The sequence below is a fragment of the Melanostigma gelatinosum genome (genome assembly GCF_949748355.1).
Source record: "Melanostigma gelatinosum genome assembly, chromosome: 20".
NCBI classification, from domain to species: domain Eukaryota; kingdom Metazoa; phylum Chordata; class Actinopteri; order Perciformes; family Zoarcidae; genus Melanostigma; species Melanostigma gelatinosum.
The window spans coordinates 5,296,520-5,316,408 of NC_136653.1; the positions used below are offsets into that span (position 1 = coordinate 5,296,520).

The 19,889-nt window shown below is 45.3% G+C and overlaps 1 protein-coding gene across 1 annotated transcript in view; it reads right to left on the reverse strand.

Annotated features, from left to right (window-relative positions):
• Positions 1–3,481: 3,481 nt before the first annotated feature.
• Positions 3,482–19,889, reverse strand: part of LOC306794040 (supervillin-like) — a 53,983-nt gene continuing 37,575 nt past the window's right edge. The window contains 21 exon segments of the mRNA XM_079291902.1: positions 3,482–4,249; positions 4,980–5,000; positions 7,666–7,821; positions 8,038–8,159; positions 8,639–8,782; positions 9,206–9,361; positions 9,459–9,592; positions 9,791–9,998; positions 10,152–10,257; positions 10,373–10,527; positions 11,005–11,284; positions 11,375–11,525; positions 12,264–12,439; positions 12,639–12,784; positions 12,884–13,031; positions 13,542–13,678; positions 15,569–15,724; positions 17,116–17,288; positions 17,407–17,587; positions 19,070–19,156; positions 19,756–19,839. Of these exon segments, the coding sequence (XP_079148028.1) occupies positions 4,163–4,249; positions 4,980–5,000; positions 7,666–7,821; positions 8,038–8,159; positions 8,639–8,782; positions 9,206–9,361; positions 9,459–9,592; positions 9,791–9,998; positions 10,152–10,257; positions 10,373–10,527; positions 11,005–11,284; positions 11,375–11,525; positions 12,264–12,439; positions 12,639–12,784; positions 12,884–13,031; positions 13,542–13,678; positions 15,569–15,724; positions 17,116–17,288; positions 17,407–17,587; positions 19,070–19,156; positions 19,756–19,839 (3,008 nt within the window). The 3' untranslated portion in view covers positions 3,482–4,162.

Below are 19,889 nucleotides of genomic sequence, written 5' to 3' on the forward strand. Positions count from 1 at the left end.
AGAGGAGGAGAGGGATGGAGGAGAGGAGGAGAGGGGAGCAGTGCCACTGGGCAGGCACGCCGCCAAATGCAAATAATGTGGAATAAATGGTGCTAAAGCTCAACTGTGCCACTTTGCACCTAAGCCCGTGTTGAATTAACACCGCTATCATCACCAAAACATGATGTTGGTGTGGAAGTGGGCTGAGGGTCGACAGATGGTTAAGAGCATTAGGGAGATACCTGCCAAAGGGCGCCTCTCACCCCCGTTTGGGATATTAAAATTCAAAGGCGAGCCGTGGCGGCAAAAGCGCCCGTGGCATATGGCCCGGTAAATATTGACTGATATTTTAATTACCCTTTGCATATCTAATAATTAATCACAAACATTACAGTTTCACCTTTCCCCGGCGCTGCTGCTGCTGTCACACACTAAACAAGGTCGCGGAGGTTAACGTCCAACCCACATTTCTTTTTGATGTCGTATTCAGATCCATTAAGAAGGCCAATACTACAACATATACATACTATACATTACAAATGAAGCCCTGCATGAGTGCAAAATGCACTCCTTGTACAGTGAAGTATTAAGTATTATAATATTACTGGATAATGGTTGAGCAGGATTTTCATATTGCACCTGCTGGAATACATATGATATGCTGTTAGGCAAAACGTATTATATTTTATGATCGTGGATGTTGGATGAAAAAGTAGAATCATCTTTGCACTCTGGTCTTAAAGGGGCACTCTGCCAATTTAAAAAAACGTAAACCCAATTACAATTTTCATAAACATGCAGTTACATGTCATTTGACCTCTGATTTTAACCTCAGCATTTAGGGGCTGCTGTAAAGCTCCCGCCGAATTTTAAGGAGGACACCGCTCACCCCCTGGAGTGGGTCCCAGTTGTGTTCGTTCGAAGAAGAAGGCTGCTAGGAAGCAATCATGGAGGCAAACAATGCAGGTTTTAATATATTAGTTCAAGCACCTGATGGTTCGGCTCTCCAGTATGTTTCAGATGTTTCTCACTTAATCCAGTCAGACGACCAACTGGTTTATGTCTCAGGATCTGATCCTATAGCCCGTGGGGTGGATGTGGATCTATATGTCTAAGCTGCACACACGAGTTTACTGAATGCTATGCGTCCTTTTTGCCTTGCAAATAGATGTCAGATTAATGGAGAAGTTAAGGGAACTAGAGGTTTGTCATGAAAGGTTACAGGAACGTTAAGGAGTGTTTTACTCTATGCAACACTTTACTTTGCATCTTTCCAGGCAGTGTTGTCGTACTCCTGCTAGATTCTGTGTGCGTGTCCACATACTGTACTGCACAGGTGTGTGTGTCGTGGTGTTTCTACATTCATGTTCCTGCATCCTGTAAAACGGATTGTATGAAAAGAAAAAGCTGGTTGGAGCTCAGCACACACACAAAAAGGGAGGATATGGGGGGGGGGGGGGGGTGGGTGCTGAAGCATGTTGCACCGAGTGGGTGTGGAGGAGCGGGTGGGCGGATGCGCTCCGTCTCGCGCATCAAACTCTCTCTCGCGGGTGAGTTCAGGAGGAGGCGCAACGGAGTAATCCTGCACACTCTGCGTCCAACAACTTGAGCATGCGCACGAGGAAGAGCGACAACCGCGCAGCGCCTTGCCAACCTATTTGTTTGTTTTGTTTTTGGAAAAGGCTTCTTCTTCTTCTCTCTCTGGTGTTGCCATTCTCGGTGCAGCCTGTTCAAGCTGCTGAGCAACAGTCGGAGGAACAGAAAGCCGCTGTGTATATTGTTCTAGTGTGATTGCATGAAATTCCCTTCTAATTGCTCGTTCCTCAACGCGAGCCAACGGCTGATATTGAGAACATCTGACAGCTTTTCCATGCACGCGCGTGTGCTTGTGAGCGCGCGTTTCTGTGTGTGGAGAGAGTTGGACGACGGCCTGGAAAACGAGGCTGCGAGGTTTGACAGGTTGGATCGGAGCTTTCACCTGTGACTCCGCGGAGGTAATCGAGCTTTTAACAGAATCCATAAAGCTGCCATGTCCTCAGTATTTACTGTTACTAGCATTAATGCAGTGATAACTTTATCTGCAGATATGTCTCATGTTCTAAAGTCACTGAAGTTAAGCAACACAAACGCAGTTTGTCTCTCATTCACTCTTTGGAAACAAATACCAAGATAATAATGAAGGACCAGCGCTCCTCTCCATCATGCATCATTGTATGTATGTATGTATACCTCTCCATCATGCATCATTGTATGTATGTATGGATACCTCTCCATCATGACATTTGTTGGTAAACTGCACAAAATGAGCCAGGTTGAATTTAATTGAAATAGTATTAAACATGAGCTGCATAGTTCTTTTAAAATCCACATTCTTCGTGTTTGTGTTGCGAAAAAGAAAACAAATGAAATAGTAGTTGTGGGGGAAAACGCAACACCCCACAGTGAGAATACTTCATTACAAGTATATTCAGCAAAAGTATTAGCAGAATCTACTTCAATTATCAAAATTTAGTGTAATCAATACAAAGACATGGCCCCTTTAATTATGAGATTAATACTGCTGATGTATTCATGTTAATGTTAAATGTATTATTGTACTGTTATAGTTGGTCACGATGGAGCCACTTCTAACTACTTGGTGTGCAGTTTGGCAGAACACCATGGCTGTATCAAACAGTATACAATTCATTTTTCATCCATATTTCCCTCTGAATTGTAGAGTGGAAGTATAAAGTGGTATGAAATAAAAATATTAAAGTCGAGTACAGGTACCTCAAATTTGTACTTGAGTATATGTACTTACATTTACCTCTGGTTTTTAGATATTAAGATATAATACACAGACTGTAAGACTGACATGTTTGCTCCATGAAGCTCATTTTCTTCCTGTGACATGTGAACATAATAGAATGTGAGCTGCTTCAGTCTCAGCTGTTCTTCAACATGTCTGCTGTGAATTACATTCAGCTTTTCTTTCCATTCGATGAACATGTTTCATCTGAATAGGAGACATGAATAAGTTATAGATTGAGGTAATCATCACCCCAGTGCACCATAAGAAGGAAAGGTTGAAAATAAAACATCATTTGGTGTTTTTCTTTCTGCTTTCCTATATTGATAGATTTATATTCTAACCCGTCTAGTCTTTCTAGGTTCTTTAATTTCCATTTGGTCAATAATCAAGTTTACCACAGAAAAAGAAGCTGATGTACAGCAGGTACGCTTGACTGTAGAACACATAGAAATACAGTGTTCAGTGTTACTAATACAATATGTAAGTAATATCACATGACTTCAATGTGAACGTCCGCACCACTCATGTCTGGAGTCCACAGAAATGAGTATTATACTGCCCTCTACTGGAATATACTAACTACTGTCGGCTGCATACAGAGGCTCATGCTACGGATCTAAGAACACAATATGTATCTGCAGTATATCATGTGTGCTTGAGTTGTGGCATCACCATGGAGAGAGAGAAAAGGCTCAGACTTTCTAACTTTCATTGTTTATTTCTCTAATATTTCTTTATATCACAAAAAGTCTCCAAAATGCAGACTAGGATCTGTATAGAAACTGTACACAAAGCAAGGCACTATACACTGGAGGATTCAAACTAAAGAAATATTCAAACGCATTACATCATCTCATCGGCCTGTATCCTCTGACGCAATAACAAAGCTGCATGTTGGATTTGTAAACAGCAAGCGGTGAGCTGTACAGCGAGAGATCTGTGATTTCCAGTATTTATCAACATATGACACAGACCTCAATATTCATGGTTTCTAGCTCAGTGAATATTAATGGAGCTCTACAAAATAAAACAATCCTAACTGGATTTGATAAATATAAATGATTTGTAATGGGCAAACCTACATAAGGGAAGCAGAGCGTCTGAAGTGGAGAGTGCTGAACAGGCTGACAGGCCTGGTCCCACTCTTCAGACTGCTGCATGGCTGACACTGTAAGGGCACTGGGCTGTTCTGCGTATGGTACATATTTACATTAACATTAAATTCAATAAACTTCTCTTAAGGTGCGTTTGTCTCCTGCTTATACGACCGAAACACCAACGCAAAGCTGGCGGGAAACGTGATCGCCTCTTCCGTAAGCAGAGCTCCCGAGCCGCTGTCGTGTCCGGACGTCCCGGTGTCTTCGGGTCAGCTCTCTGCTTTCAGCCCGTTTAAAAAAGTCCTTTGGCTTTCTTCAGCTTCACCTGCTTCCAGCCAGGCAAAGCGCCGTACTCCTCTCTGCTCGCCTCCAGGGCTTTCTGTGGGAGCACACATCACAGTCAAACCACCGATTGAGATTTCAAATTCAGACGCACCGATCTCAGATTTTCTTTAGATGACACATCGCCAGTCATATTGGGCAGCTATTTAACAATATATGCCAACATAATACCAACAAAGAAAAATTTATTTTTATTTGTACTTTGATGTTGATCGTTTTTCAAATGTTTTAAGGCCGTTTCTCTACCGGCCATGTTGAGAAAGTTTGCGAGCTTAATGTCTTCTAATCTCACGTTGAAGAAGTTTCACACTTATGACATAATGTGTGTGTGAGACGTTACTGTCTGTGCCGCTGTTACGCCAAGTGAAATCATCATGTGACACACGTGTGACAATTTGATGTCATGACAGATCAGCCGACGACCAGCCGGTTTAGAGCGGCGCCCCATCGGTCGGTGCATCTCTAAGAAGCGACACGTCCTGCAGCTCACATGGCGAGGCATGAGTGACATGTGAGAACACACTCATGCGTCAGTGAGATGGAGAACACACTCATTCCTCAGCTGGCATCTCCAGTAAAACACAGTCTCAGATCTCCAGGATTCAGTACGGCGTCAACACGTGAGTCAACAGCATGCTAATGAACTAATTAGGAGTTAGATATTTTATCAGAGAAAATGTCAAAAACAACAACGGTTGAGTTGAGTGAGGATGCTGTGCAACAGGAGCACCAGTCCAGGTCATCCATGCTCAAGCCAGAGGACTCACCTTCCCATAAGCCCCTACACCCTGGACGGTGGAATGAATGAATGAATGAATACGTTTACAGAAGGACAAGAAGATGCATATGATGAAAGACAAGATTGGGAAAAGAAAGAGGAAGCGAGCCATGAACATAAGGTGAAAGCTGAATGATGCATATAGCCACAGATAACACACAAGGAACATCAAATATTCCCAGAAAGTGATCCATAATATTTCTATAACTTCAAGTATTTCTAAACAAGAATCTTCCTGAAAGTCATATTCGAGTAAACACAATGAACGCTCAAAGTTAAAGGATGAAGGCCGTCTTATTGCATATTCTCCTTATTGTTAATAAATCCAATGAAAAGACCAAAACCAACGATGAATGAGTTGCTTGGGAAGTCTTATTCCTCTCTTCTGTTCCTCAGTTTCCATGAGGATTTATTGGCAATAAGGTAAATGTTAAACACCAGTCTTATCATTTAAAGGTGCAAAATACATAACAGTATATCACTCTGATTAGTATTGCTTTAAAGTGCAGTTGCTGTGGCCACTCGGGGTCATGACGATCTGTCAATCACACCTCTTATGGGCAAGTTGATAAGGCTGCTGTGTTAGCAACAGTTGCTTATTTGCCGATCCAGCAAACACAGAGCAACATTAGCATTCATTTGTAGTCGTGTTTCGTTCCATCTCATGGATGGAAGTCCTTCATTCACTCTTTTAGCTCCGTTTTTGGTCTCCACCAACAAATATTTGACTCTTTAGCTGCTAAAGGCTCCACTTTGTTCAACTGCAGGTAGGAAACTAGTTCTGCTTGTCATTTGGTGCTGGGCAGGGGGTGTACAGTGACTTTATTAGAGCTTTTACTCAGCCACCTGCTGAGGGTAAGACATTAGGTGGCAAGAAACATGTGGCACCTCTAGAGCAGTGGTTCTCAACTGGTCTGGCTGCGGACCCATCATCACCCCTTAATGACAAGCCGGGACCCACGACCACTATATTCAAGACGTCTAGTAGTAGTAACGTCTCTGTGTCGTCAACAACTGCCAAATCAAATAAAGAAAGGACACCAATTATATTTTAACAAATAGTTCTAATTTTTCAAATGTAACTGGATGGATTATAAATAATACATAGAAATACAAAATAAATGTCAATTCATTTCAAGTAAAATAACGGCTGGATTAAAAAATAAATTTCGTAACGAAATTCATTTTAGAAAGATTATTTTCACTGAAATGCCCTGCAGCTTTAAATTCAGTCCATTCGGGATGAAGTGAAAAGGCCACAATATTATATTTTTCTCATCTTCTAAAAAGAGAAATTAGTGTTTGACGAATTCACCTCTATGAGTCTGGTCATTTGGAGATCGTCCTGTGATTTGACTTTCTCACCTCAACAGTCCTGCCCTGCTCTCTGTATCCTCGTCTCTCCCCGTGTGTCACGGCGTGTGTACATCTCACTGAGTCAGGAAGCGTGTCAGAATACTCATATTTGATTGGCTGAGCTTCATCACGTGATGTGATTCACAACGCATTGGTCTGTGAATTTTTCCTGCACCGCTGAACAAGTGCCGTAAATGCTGGAATAATTCAACTCCATAAAAAATGCCCTTCAAAATAAAATCACTTTCTTTTTTTGTCAGGCAAAGGCCCGCGACCCACTGAAAACGGGTCCGCGACCCAAAAGTTGAGAATCACTGCTCTAGAGCAGGGATTCCCAAAGTGTGGTGCGCGCACCCCTGGGGGTGCGCAAGCTGCCTCTAGGGGGTGCGCGAGAGGAAAAATGTAATGGCGGTGCAGTCCTGTCTCCTAAAAATTACGTTCCCCCAAAACTAAAATGCATTCTCAATTACGTTTTACCATGAACGTATTTTCTCCCTGATTACGTTTGTGTTTGACGCATTACAAATACTTTTCTCATCAACATATCTTTGCCATACTTTAGACTTTATTATTTTTCTGTGATCTGCCTCGCCTCTACCCCGCCACCCACAAGTTATTGACCCGCGGCCTGTTCCGAGGGCTGACAGACCTGATGATCGGGTGCCTCGCGGCTGGAGACCTCGCGTCCCGGCGCCAACGGGTGAGCGCCGGCCACTCTGAACCATAACACCAAGTCCCGGATTTCACCCGGGGGATATTCTGGAGGTATTGTGACCGGGTGATGTGCTCGTTGCTGGGGAGGTATGAGCCGAGAGTGGCGGGGTGTTATGAGGTATATATTACAACTTGGTGTTGTAATAGGGAGAAGGAGAGGCGGTGGTGGAGAGGGAAACAAATGTTAAAGAGATGGCAGAATGTATGATTGGAGAGAGAGAAGCGAAAAAGACGGACGTGATCCCGGTGTCCAACAACACTGTCGCGCGCATCGATGCTTTATCCGAAGACATCCTGGCTACATTAGTCGGTCGCGTGAAGAAGAGTGAGTTTTACTCTCTGCAAGTAGACTCGTCAAGACTGTCTGTAGACTGGCCAATCTTCTGATGAACGTCCGTTACCTTTCAGAAGGCACGGTGCAGGAAGAGTTGTTTTTTTTTTTTAAGGAGTGTGTGTGGGGGGGGGGGGGGTGGGGGAGAGATTGGGGGGGGATTGGGGGTGCGTGAACCCGGTCGGGATGTAGAAGGGGGTGCGTGGCCTAAAAAGTTTGGGAACCGCTGCTCTAGAGTAACATCAGAGACAGTGTGTAGACTGCAGGTTCTCACCTCAAAGTCCTCTTCAGACAGATAAACCTCCAGACGAAGAGGGTCAACGCCCTCAGGCAGCGGCCGAGCCAGAAGATCTGCCAGTGGGTACATGGTCTTACACAGCCGGGCCAACACGTCCTCCACTAAGATAATCTGGTTACACACCTCAGCCTCCTGACCACACACACACACACACACACAATTACTTTTCAACGCAAATTATGGATCATGTCTTACACCTGGACTGACCTATATTCATAAAAGTCTCTTTTCGTGCACGTGTGTTCAGTACAGTATATACACTAATGGCTACAGGCAGGCACTGAGCAGCACTGGCTCATATCAGGTGATGTACCCGGGAGGCCTCAGATAATGAGATTTGATCCACACCCTCTCAGTGATCTCAGCGATGTCTTCTCTGTGCTCCCAGCTGGGGAACATGTTGGTGAAGGTGAGCGGCTCCAGACCGGCGTGGATCAGGTACGCTTTGGGAGGCTTCTTCTCATTCTTTTCTGTGGAAACGAAACAATATGCTGTTTATCAGAGAGGACATGTGGAAATAAAACATGTCTAACATGAGGACAACGCACAATGCATACTGATGTCTGCATCGTGTTTGGAAAATAACACAGAGATACATGAAAGAAAATGCGTGTCTGCATCTTTCAGGACCTTTGCCTCCCTCAGAGGCCGCCCTTACCACAACAACACTTTAGATGTAACCGAAGTCAGACCGTCGCTGGTGATGAGGTCGATTCACCCTTGCAACGTGAAACGATGTGGTTCCTTGACAAGAACTCACCTTTGTTCGTGTATATTTGTGGATATCAGAGAATATTCAAGTTTTATTCCTGTACAATTTGTGAGTTTTTTCTCAGAACATTACCTCCCTTTCCCGGCTCCGTATTTATGCATTTCTTCCACCTTCAATAGCCCTCCTATGCAGTTGTAGGTGAAAGTGTGTTCTGTGTCTAATAACAGCATGAAGTACCTCTGCAGTACTGCAGCACTGTCTCCATGGCACACTTCCTGTCCGAGTCCCAGCGGGTTCGGGCTGAGCCGGGGCTTTCGCTGTCCTGCGGCCACCAGCCCTGCCACAGATACACCTCATGGTGGTTGTCCACCAGGAACAGGGCTGAACATCAGGGGCAGAAGACAAGGACCGTCAGTGGGAGGACGAGTTTATAAAACGGCCGCTTATCATTATTTAGAGTTTTGGATGACTTGCTGGTGTTAATGGATACACTCACTCACACTCACACACACACACCTGACTCCTAGCTGCACACACTTTCCCATAGGCAACCACCTTCACATACATTAGCTGATTTCAGCTTTTGGCATATATACTGATATATAAATTAGTCGATAAGTAACACAAAGCGTAAAATGTCTCACTCAGAACAAATTCTATTCACAAATGAAGTCACAGTAAAGTCCAACAAATGAGGCTGTGGTCAGCTGGACATGTGAATCATCTTTGATGATGTTGAAAAGCCCTCTAAACACAAGGTAGAGTTATTGCCTCCACATCTGCAGTAGGACAATGCAGGTGTACCTGGCTGGGAAGCCGCGTAAAGATCCTCCTGCAGGAAGGGCATGGAGTCGACCTCCTTGGGGTCTCTGGCGGGGTAAAGAAACTCCACTGCTGCGAACTCCCCTGAGCTGCTGCTCAGCTGGTACAGACGTGGTGAGAAGTTAAACCGCCCTGGGTCTGAGGGCCAAAGGTCAACCAAAGCAGTTAATTACACCAACCGCAGCAGGTTACGGTAGAGAGAGAACAGGATTGGGCTTCTCATCGGCTCCCCCACCTTGCAGCATGCAGTCGTACGCTTTCCTGTCCCTCCTACCGAGGGGCTCCCAGAATCCCGTGGGCTCTGCTCCCTCGTCGCACTCCCGGACGGTCACCTTGCTGCTGCTGTGGAGGCCGGTTTCCAGAGGACAACTGCACAAGGACAAACATGTCACACTGGCTGATGACCACGGCAGGAGAACAAATCAGAAGAGGATTCATCTCAGCAACAAAGGTGTCGGGAAGTGCTCTGGTTATTTGTAGTCGGAAGTCAAATCGAGCCGATCCCGCTAGTTGAAATTGAACCTCTGGCGCCACTTTAAGGGGGAAGACAATCGAGGTTCCACTTACTGCCGTTTGATTTGGTTGGCGGCGGTGCGCGCCACCTCCCGCGTGTGCGTCTGAGACTTGCAGCCGTGCCACAGGTAGATGAGGGCCTGGCTCGCGCTCAGCAGCACCATGGAGACCCTGGAGCGCAGGCTGCTGCAGTGACAGGCCACCTCCAGCAGGTGGCCCTCCACCTCCGCCTCCCCCCGCACGCAGTACAGACGCCAGTCACCTGGGGGGGACAGGGGGACGTACAGTAGTCAAATGTATATTTTTAAAGAGAAATTCTTGGCTGAAGTGTAGCTTGTCACTAATAGTGAGAATCAGTCTTATTTGAAAATGATGGCGCAGCAGCAGAGTGTGTTTATCAGTAATGCAGGCTCACTCTGCGAGTTCTCCTCCTCCTCTTCTCTCTTCCCCGAGTGGACCACCATCCCTCCTTTGAAGCACTGCAGCAAACACGGAGGCTCCTTACCCTGCTGGACCTGAAGCTGGAGGAAGAGGAAAACAAAACGGGAGGTGGAGTAAAGATCACACAATTATCCGTAGAAAATAATGACTTCGACTTGTCCTGGCACACATATACACGCACACTGTTTCACGTACCTGTGCTCCCCGCTCCTCGTCCAGCTCCACAGTCATCAGCGCCGACGTTCCCTTCTCGCTGACGGTGGAGTTGCGGCCCTGCCAGAAGAAGTAGCAGCACTTCTCCTTCCCGGCCCCCGCCGTCTTCTGCTGCTCCGGGTTCTGTCTCCTCCCCACTGACGGCAAGAGGGTGTTAGTCGCAATGCTGCATATAGCATCACAGTACAACTTTGTACGGTTTGCAAACATTTATATTTTTGGAATCAAGTTCAGACAGCTAATAATGGAACATCCTCTTACAAGGAAGAAATAAATAATTCAATTTATTAATTTCCTGGGTAATCAGACACTTTAGAAGCCTTTAATATAGTAGAGAAAATAAAAGCAGAAGGCTATATCTCATATAGATATACTTAAATCATCTTAATAAGGACGATACAAGAGCAAATTTGATTCATTCTCAACTTCTCCTAATTCGCATGATTCGTGTCCTCCTGGACGTTTTTAAAATGGGCCAACTTCAAGGGCCAGAGGAAGGATTCCTGTTTTCAACTGGGAAACTACAGAACTCTGACGAGCAGTTGGAACTAAAAACTAGGATCTTGTTGTGGCTTCTAAAGCAAATGATCTCATCAGTAACCGAGGACACTGACCCGCAGCGCTGACCATGTACTTCCACTTCATCACGTATGTGTCTCCCTCGTGAAACTGGCCGATGCTCTGGCGCGGCAGGCGGCTGTAGTCAAACTCCAGGATGTGCCACACCTCCACCGCCAGCGTGCTGATCTCATAGCTGCGCCACTCCTCGGCCTCCACCAGGCCGTAGCCCCGGCCCACGTCCAACCCGTCCAGTCTGGTGCAGACGGGCACCTGATGGACGGGCAGCATCAGGGAGGCGTCGTAGGCACGGGGCTGATCGGAGGTGGCCTGCTCCTGGGGTGAAAGGGCATTTCATACTCGACATTATCGCCACATCGGTTATAGTCACAGGACTTTGACCATACTGAAGTACTTTTTTGATACCTTCTGATCGGCGATGTGGTCGTTGTTTTTTGCGGGGCTCGGTGTTTTCCTGGAGTTGCTCCAGTCCAGGAACTTCTCTTTGAACAGGGTGGTTTCGTTGTGCTGAGTCAGCCTGCCGAACACGGCCCAGTCAGGTCGGCCCTGACCTTTCCTTTAGGGGGAGGAGGATGCATCAGGCAGGGACAATATGCTTCAATCAAAGGTTTTCTAGACACTGTTGTAGCAGTAGCAGTAGCTGCGGCATTCACTTGTACTGAAGCTGTGACTATCTCTCTAGGCTCTCTTCAAGCCACAAGACTCCTTTGACAAAAACATAATTTTACCTCGCAGAACACAGCAGCAGCTGGTCTACTGCTTCCTGGATCTGTTAGCTAGTTTGTGTTGTTGTGTGACTTTAGTATTTTAGAAGGGTTCGTTCGGAATCACCAAAATCACTTAATAACACAAACAAACAAACCGATGGAGGCAGCGGTAGACCAGCAACTCCTGTGTGCTGTGAGATAAAATGACTCATCGAGTCTCGTGACTCTGAAGAGAGCTTAGTAAGATAGAAGTCTCTGCTTCAGTTCCCTGGTGGAAAGCGCCGTCTGACAGCAAGGTAAAGCAGAACATCTTCTAAATGTAGTTTAGAAGACTTAAACTGATCCATTCTGATGCTGCCCCCGTCCACAGCCGTCCATTGCTTTACTCCCGTGCTGGTGCTCTTGTATGTTTCTCCAAACTCCACCTCCAGTAGATAAAACACTGACTATGGAGCAGTATCTCATACAACCCCACATCACGAGATCCTACTCGTACTAACTACGACCAACTATCCTTTTAAAGTTTGTGAACTCTCCTCAGCCACAGCCATTGTAAACACATAATGATGAAGTATATGTTTCCGTACTTGGGTATGAGAGGGTTGCACTCCCCCGGGTCGAGCGGGTTGATGTCACAGTTTGTGTAGTCGAAGGTGCCGTTCCACAGGTGCTTTGCCAGCTGGAAGGCCACCTTCCTCTGTGCCAGCGTCACTTCCTTTCCGTGCCATATGTACATCTCGCTGCCAAAGTCAAACACCAAAACCTGCGCAGAAACACAGATGGTCTTCCTTATTTTTCCAATCCAACAGTAGCAGCAGGCTTAGCTCTCTCCCACAGTGCATTGTTTTAAATCACCAAAGTACAACATATTAAAACCCGACACAGAGAGGCCTTTAGATCCCTGTATGATTTACAGCTGTACACATTTAACATGCATTTAGCCTCCAGTCAGGTGACCTGACCTCCTTGGGGTTGAGCAGGGAACAGCGAGGCACTTTGGCCCAAAAATCGTCATCTGGGACCAGTTTGTCATCCATCAGGCGGTAGATACAGTTCGTCTCCACAATGGCTCCCTCGTACAGCTCGTCTTCGTCTGGTGTTCCTGCAGCTGCAAGAAGAAGAAGACCAGGCCATCAGCTTGAGTTCCATCGCTCTGGGGACTGTTTTCCTCGAGGTTGGGTTTATTACGCCAGATACGAATCCTTACACTGATAACTCAACGGCCCCCCCAGAATCTTCCAGAAGTCCTTGGCAGCGTGGCTCTGCGTGCCGACGCCCTCCTCGATGTCCTGGACGTAGTTGGCTCGGCAACCCAAGTCTCTCTTCCTCTGGATGAAGTTAGCTAACTCTGAAGCCTGAAAAAAAAAGAAGTGGTATTAAATTATACAGATGAGTTTGGTTGATTCCAAAAACAGAGGTTCTTTATTAATAAACTTTTTTAAATATCAATTTGAGTTCAAGTTCACTACTCAGGAAGACGAGTCTACAAACTTTAATGACCTAAACTCAAACAACCCCTGATAAAAATTGAGGTCCTTCTACGTACAATTGAGGTCAGCGCTCTGTTCAGCCAATCACAGGTCAGCAGAGCAGTCTTTGAACAATAGCCTTGTTTTGATTCTGTTTCCTGCCACAACTCGCAGTCACACACACACAAACACACACATACACACTTCCTTTCAGTCGACACACTTCTTCTGCTGCTGCTGTGCCACCGTTGCTTCGTCCCAGCGCTGTGTGTTTACATCCTGCACGTTAAGCCCGCCCCACATGACCCTGCCCTCACTCCACCTGTGTCCATGTGAACGAAACGCGCGTCTATCCGAGTTAGTATTCATTTGGCAGCGCTCCAGAGCCGGACTCGCCTTGTTCTTCTCGATGACGTTGGCGAACTCCCCGGTCCAGATGAAGCAGAGGTGTGGCGTGACAAGTAGGAAGCAGTCACCGCTGTTCAGGGAGGACGCTCTGGGTTCCACCAGCCTGGTCTGGACGTGCCGTCGGCCTGGTGTTAAATGGGCGGGGGGGGGGGGGGGGGGGGGGGGACAACAACACACAGGACAGGTGGCTTATCGGTGACCGCTCTGAATCAGCATGCCTGGATTATCATACTGGGGGTGTCGGGGGGACATTTGGCCCGTACATGTATGGACGTGTATCTGCCATGTCAAGTACCCATCTCTATGAATTCTCCTTCCAGCTAATTCATGTAGCCAGGACAGTTTGTTGACTACATTAAATCATAAATGTTGCTTGTTATAAACTAAAATAAGGGTTTTTTAGGGGCCTCAGTGACTCTTCAGGTGATCTAAGCAGCAGCTATTCTAAACGCACCACTCTCAACACCGTCAGGTCAGGACGGCCAGTCTTCTAACCCCCCCCCCCCATACTGCTCTGGATTACAGACAGTGGATCAGCCCAGGATAGTGTGAGGTGACCTGGGGGGGGGGGTGATTTAAAGAGCCAGCTGTCACCGGCAGACGTGAGGAGGTGGTGCAAAGACACCAAAATAGACCCGACTCCTATTTTAGATATCCTCTTGAAAGGACGCTCTCGAAGCGGCATCCTCCAAAAGCTTTGTGTAAGACAGCAGCCATGTGTTCTTCTGTCCTCTTAAACAGCCGAATGTGATCGCTGGTCAAACTGCTGCCTCGCGAAACAAACGACCTCATTTAAAAAGATGTTTGGGATCCCTTCCTGCTTGGCTAGCTTGTTGGTTTAGTGAACATGTTGCATCCTCAAGTATGTCTATTTAAAGAGACCGCCCTCAATCTTACTTCTGTAAGCGTTGTGCTTTCAACAGAAGATGGATATTTCTTCGTGTGACACGATGGCCTCTGTGCCCCCTCAGGACAAATCCTTATAGAGTGGTGCAAGGAAGACGTATTTTTGTTGGCCAACCTCAGAAGTTAGCATCGGAATAGTTCCTTGGATTTTTCCAATGGATTTTGGATTATTGAAAAAATACTTCTCCGTGGTAAACAACTTTTCAAACAAGATACTTAAGTATGTCGTTCAACAGGATGATCTTAAATGAACGCCTCCTTTATGATAGCTGAAGCGTAAATGCAATCGGCAGAAGTTAAACGCTAACATGAGGCTATAACACCAGTCGCTGACATATTTTATATCGAAGAACAAACCTTACTTCAGACGTTGAACCAAAAACCCATTTAACAACCCCACTTACTATGAGACGAGGGAGCCGGAACTTGCTAACTCATTTCCAAGTTCAAGGACTTGTTCCTACACCTCTACTGGTTATACCATTGGTCCCTGTTCTCAACTGCTGCTGGGTTAGCGTCCACAAATTCAGTACGGTGCGTTCTGGCTGAGTCGCTTTAAAAGAAAGAAAGAAAGTTATCGGTCGTCCAATTTCATTTTGAAGTGTGCTGAATTTGAACTCCAAATTCTGAACAGTGCTGTTATGTTCATCAGCCAAGCTAACGCTAGTGGTGTCGCTCTGGTAACGGCAATGCACAAGATGTCACTCGAGTAGCAGGTGCTATTACAACCTAGCCCATGGATGGTTGTTATTGCCCTAATTTCCCTCTCTAGTTGCAATTCTTATAATTACTTTGTGAAGTAATATGGAAACAGGCAGCACAGAGGTTAGCACCCTTTCCTCACAGGATGGAAGGAAATTAAACTAAAGGGGAGTTAAGCTAGCCTAAAATGTGAACTTGGATGTAGACCGCTGTTAACGTTTTCACTAAATACTATTGGCTTACATTCATGAAACGACAGGCCTGTGAAAATGTGGGCAATTGGTATTATACCCCTAGGGGATTTCAGTGAGTGGCCAAATAGGGTACAGAAAAAAGAAAAAGTCCCCGTTGTGGGTGCAGGTGCATCTGACTGTCTATGGTCTGAGCCACCTGCTCACTCCACTGACCTTTGACCTGTAACAGCATGAGTTTCTTGTACGGCACGGCGCTGTTGTTGGACATCTGCTCGGAGATGTTGACGCTGCGCAGGTTGACGTTGCTGAAGTTCTCCTTGCTGGCCAGGCCGGCCAGAGCCACATCGGAGAAACCAGAGTTCTTCTTCACTGCAGTGATACACAGAGACACACGGCGAGGGCACATGAAGAATACATCAAAGTCCTTTCATTTACCCTTTATACAGATGAGACAACGGCTGGAGAGTAAATTACCTTTTCATGCCAGACTAACCCGGTCTCTATATGACTAACAGATACAGAACAGTCCGCAGACAGTTGAAGTGTATTTGTATTGTCAGAGGAGGTGCTGGAGGAAGTTATGGGACTAGCATGTGTTCGGGTTTAAACTGCAGGTAGATTTCTGCTGCGAGCTTCTTACTGCGCACGCGCATATTTAATGTACTACACAAAGTTCACTTACAAACTGAATTAACTATCAATAGTAATGTTCTCGAGAGTAGAGACCACATGCACGCGTCCTCCTCACAGGTCTGCATTCAGGTACTGAAGAAGAGGGGCGGCGTGGTCTGAGGAATGCTCTCTGGAACGGTCTTTTATATCCCCCAACCGTCGGAAAGACTCCGAACTGTCCTAAAACGTGTGACTGATCCTCCGTTGATCAGTGATTGGCTCCATTTGAATCCTGTCCCCTCCCTCTATCGATCCTTTAGCAAAACATCTCGGCTCCACCTCTCCGTCCCACTGGCCCCTCCTCCATCTGCTGCTGCATGTCTCACTCAGAATCCCTGTCTGACCCTCAAGATTTATTCTTAGTGTTTTAATACCTACAGTGACTATACTTCTATGATTTAATACATTCAATGAGTTAATATACTGTAACATATAATATCTTCTATCAGTAAGAATATTGTAAACATATTGTGACTAACATATATATTATTGTGACACTTCTACTCACCACTGGTGGGGTTTTATTTAATCCTACTTATGTGTTTAATACTGAAATTCTCCACACATGACATTGACTTTGTGGCTTATCGAACGTTACTCTCAAAACAAGCTGCAGACCTCGTCCAGCTTCTGAGGACGGCTCTGCACAATGACAGGAAACTGACTCCAGTCCCAGATGCAGGTCATTGGGCCATGAACAGACCGCGTAATATCAGCGACGCGTGATTTAGATGCATGTTCAGCTCTCTTGTGTTGTTTTAAATACTGGAGGAACAAATATTTTTGTCAATATTATAAAGACAAGAAAAAAAAGGTTATTGCACTTGGGAAATTCAGATATTTCATAACTAAATTTCATATTTCTGCAGGCGCACATTTATAAAAGCTGAGTTATTTTCACACCACTTCCACATGACCGTGAAGGTGGCGGGCCAAATCAATGGACTTATAAAACATTCAAGGTTTACTATTGCAATGTCAAAATTGATATTGACGGTGTCAGAAATAAGAGGCGGCAGTCACATGTTACGTCCCTGCCCGGTTTTGGTCTCCTGCATTGTCCCAGCCCCTCGTCCACCCTCACTCACTCTTCTCAGCCTTCATCCTCTTGCTCTCCAGCAGGCCGATGTTGAGCCTCTGCTCCGTGTACTCGTGTCTGATGTCCTCCCTGGCGGCCAGCATCTTCAGAGGGTTCCTAGACGACTGGACGTTACGCGCCGGCCGCACCGCCCGCTTGTGCTGCTCCATCTCCGAGGTCAGCCTGGGGAGGGTGTCAGAGGGGGAGGGGCGCGGTCGACAGAGGGGAAAATCAATAGAGAGTCTCACAATGATGTCTGGCTTCTTACTTGAAAAATGACCTCCGGCGGGCGAGAGCTTACTTTGGCACCTGGGGGCCGAAGATGGCATCGAAGTCGTCGAAGTCCATCTCCACCTTGTTGGTGGTGGCGGGGTGCTCCTCCGCTTGGCGGTAGAACTTGGAAAAGGTTTCGTCCTCGAGGGTCATCACCTCCTTCACCTTCTTCTGTGTGACTGTGATGGTTGCTTCTGGCAGTCCAGACACTGAGGGGGGACAAGACGAGGCCGGGTCAGGATCATGTTACATCCAGAGTTCATTGAAGTTCCTCCAGCATCACCCAGCTCGTGTATTGCTGATGGAAGATGTGTTCATTTATTTACGTAACTTTGATTTACAATAATGTAGTCGAAGTCTTACTTCTATACACAAATCCTCCGTGTTCTCATCATATCAAACCACATTTTGTGAAACAATTTATTTTGTAATTTTGTCTTCATTTGTCATTTTCTGCACACAACTGAAATGATCTACAAACACACAAAGTAGTAAATATTAGTTGTTGACGGTTTATTAACACAATTAATTATTTTAATTTGTCTGGGCTGTGAAACGATACCTGAACGTCTTTCGTTGCATTTCTTTCCTTTATATATATTGTTAAGTATATTTTTAAGTATATATATTTGACCCTCTTTTGCTGTTGAAGCCTGAAGTAAAGAACACGAGGAACACGTGTGCCCCGTCTTTACAACAAATCACAATCGATCATCTCTTCCCCGTCTAAAGTCACCACATTAAGCGGGGACTCTTGTTTGTCTTTCATCCTGACTGTATGTGTGTTCTGCTGAATATTCATTCATCCATGAACATGTTAAACATAAGTAGGGTTTGCTATGGTTGTAGAAAAGTTGAAGGAAGGTTGTTCTTACACTTTGATTGGCATGAAAGTTTAAAAAAAACAATGTTGCCAAAGCATAAAAAAGTACACAATAATACAAATATACAAATTAATAATATTGTAATATTAGTAATTGTTATTATATCACTCTCTGTGCACATATCTAATCTTGTTCTTCCATTCACACAACTGCCTTGAATGACCTAGTGAGATGTACTGCTGTTGTGACTTTTACCTACAACTGACTCTGGTGCTTCTATAACTTGAGGCCGATGTTAAATCACCAGAACATTTATGTAAAAAGGTGCACGTGTAAAGAAAGGCCTTGTTAAAATGTGCTTGCCGTAACCAGCAGTAGCCACAGTACTGTAGTAGTTCTGTTTGCTGCTGCCTTTAATTGAACCCGATTCAATTCATATATTAATCAATTTCCTGCATTTCATTACTGCATTTTATTTCTTACACTGTTTTTAAATGTTTTAATGACTGTTTTTAAAATCTCCTTTTTACATTTGCCGTATGTTTTGATGCTTTTAATGCTTTTATGTGAAGCACTTTGAATTACCTTGTTGAAATGTGCTATACAAATAAACTTGCCTGACTGAACTGTTACAGGTTATTTCTGGGATATAATAAAAGCATCTTTAAGGAAAAATTGATTCTCTCTTCTCAAATGAATGACAGTGAACCAGACAGAGAATACCGCGTTTAATTCATTACGTTTGGTCTCGGTTACACAACTGATATCCATCAGGAGATTGAACTCTTTGTATTGCATGTTATAACGTGGGAACATGTTTCTTCTCAGTGAGTGAGCAGAGTAGACAGCGTGCCGAACGAGACTGACCTTTGCTGTTGAGCTTGCCGAGGAATGACTCCAGTTTATCCAGCTTCATGTCCGACTCCAGGTTCAGATCCGGCACGGCCTTGATCTCTGCTCGCGCACACGCACACGCACACACACACGCACGCACGTTAGAGTCATACTCTGATTGTAGCACAGCACAACTGTATCTGTGAACAGGCAGGACGTCTGAGCTTTTGTTGTTCAGTGAGGCCGATTTGGAACAATGACTGAGCATGAATGAACAGTTGCACACGGTCACGATGAAGTTATCTGAACATATATTTTTTGCACGTCACAAGCATTTTAACAACAATAAACAGCCACTGAATATGACTCCAGACTCATGCATGTGGATGATAACATTATCCAATGGTTTATATCCTATTAGGCTTTGATAACCTAATAGAAGTGGTGATTTCTTTTGTGGTTCTGGTGACGATGATGAACATTGCATTCAGTGCAACATCGAAATAAGACAATAGAAAAGGAATAGACCTTCCATATCAGACATCTCCTCCATGTCTTGTGAAAGAGAAGCAAAGACAAATACGATTTGACCCAGAATCATTTTCAAAACTCTGCATTTGTCAGCTCAGAATCTATCCATCTAAGTTCAAGTCAACACTTCAGCTACTTAACTGTGTGTAGAATTGGGTTTTGGACAGTCTGCTTGGTGTCAAACTGACCTTCTTGAGGTTTGGAGATGGCAAGGCTGCTGTTCTTGGGTTTGGGGGACACAGGAGGCTGGAGGGCTGATGGGGAAGCCAACCCTGTTGTATGAACACAGACCGGCATGAACAGCCAATAATGCATGATATGG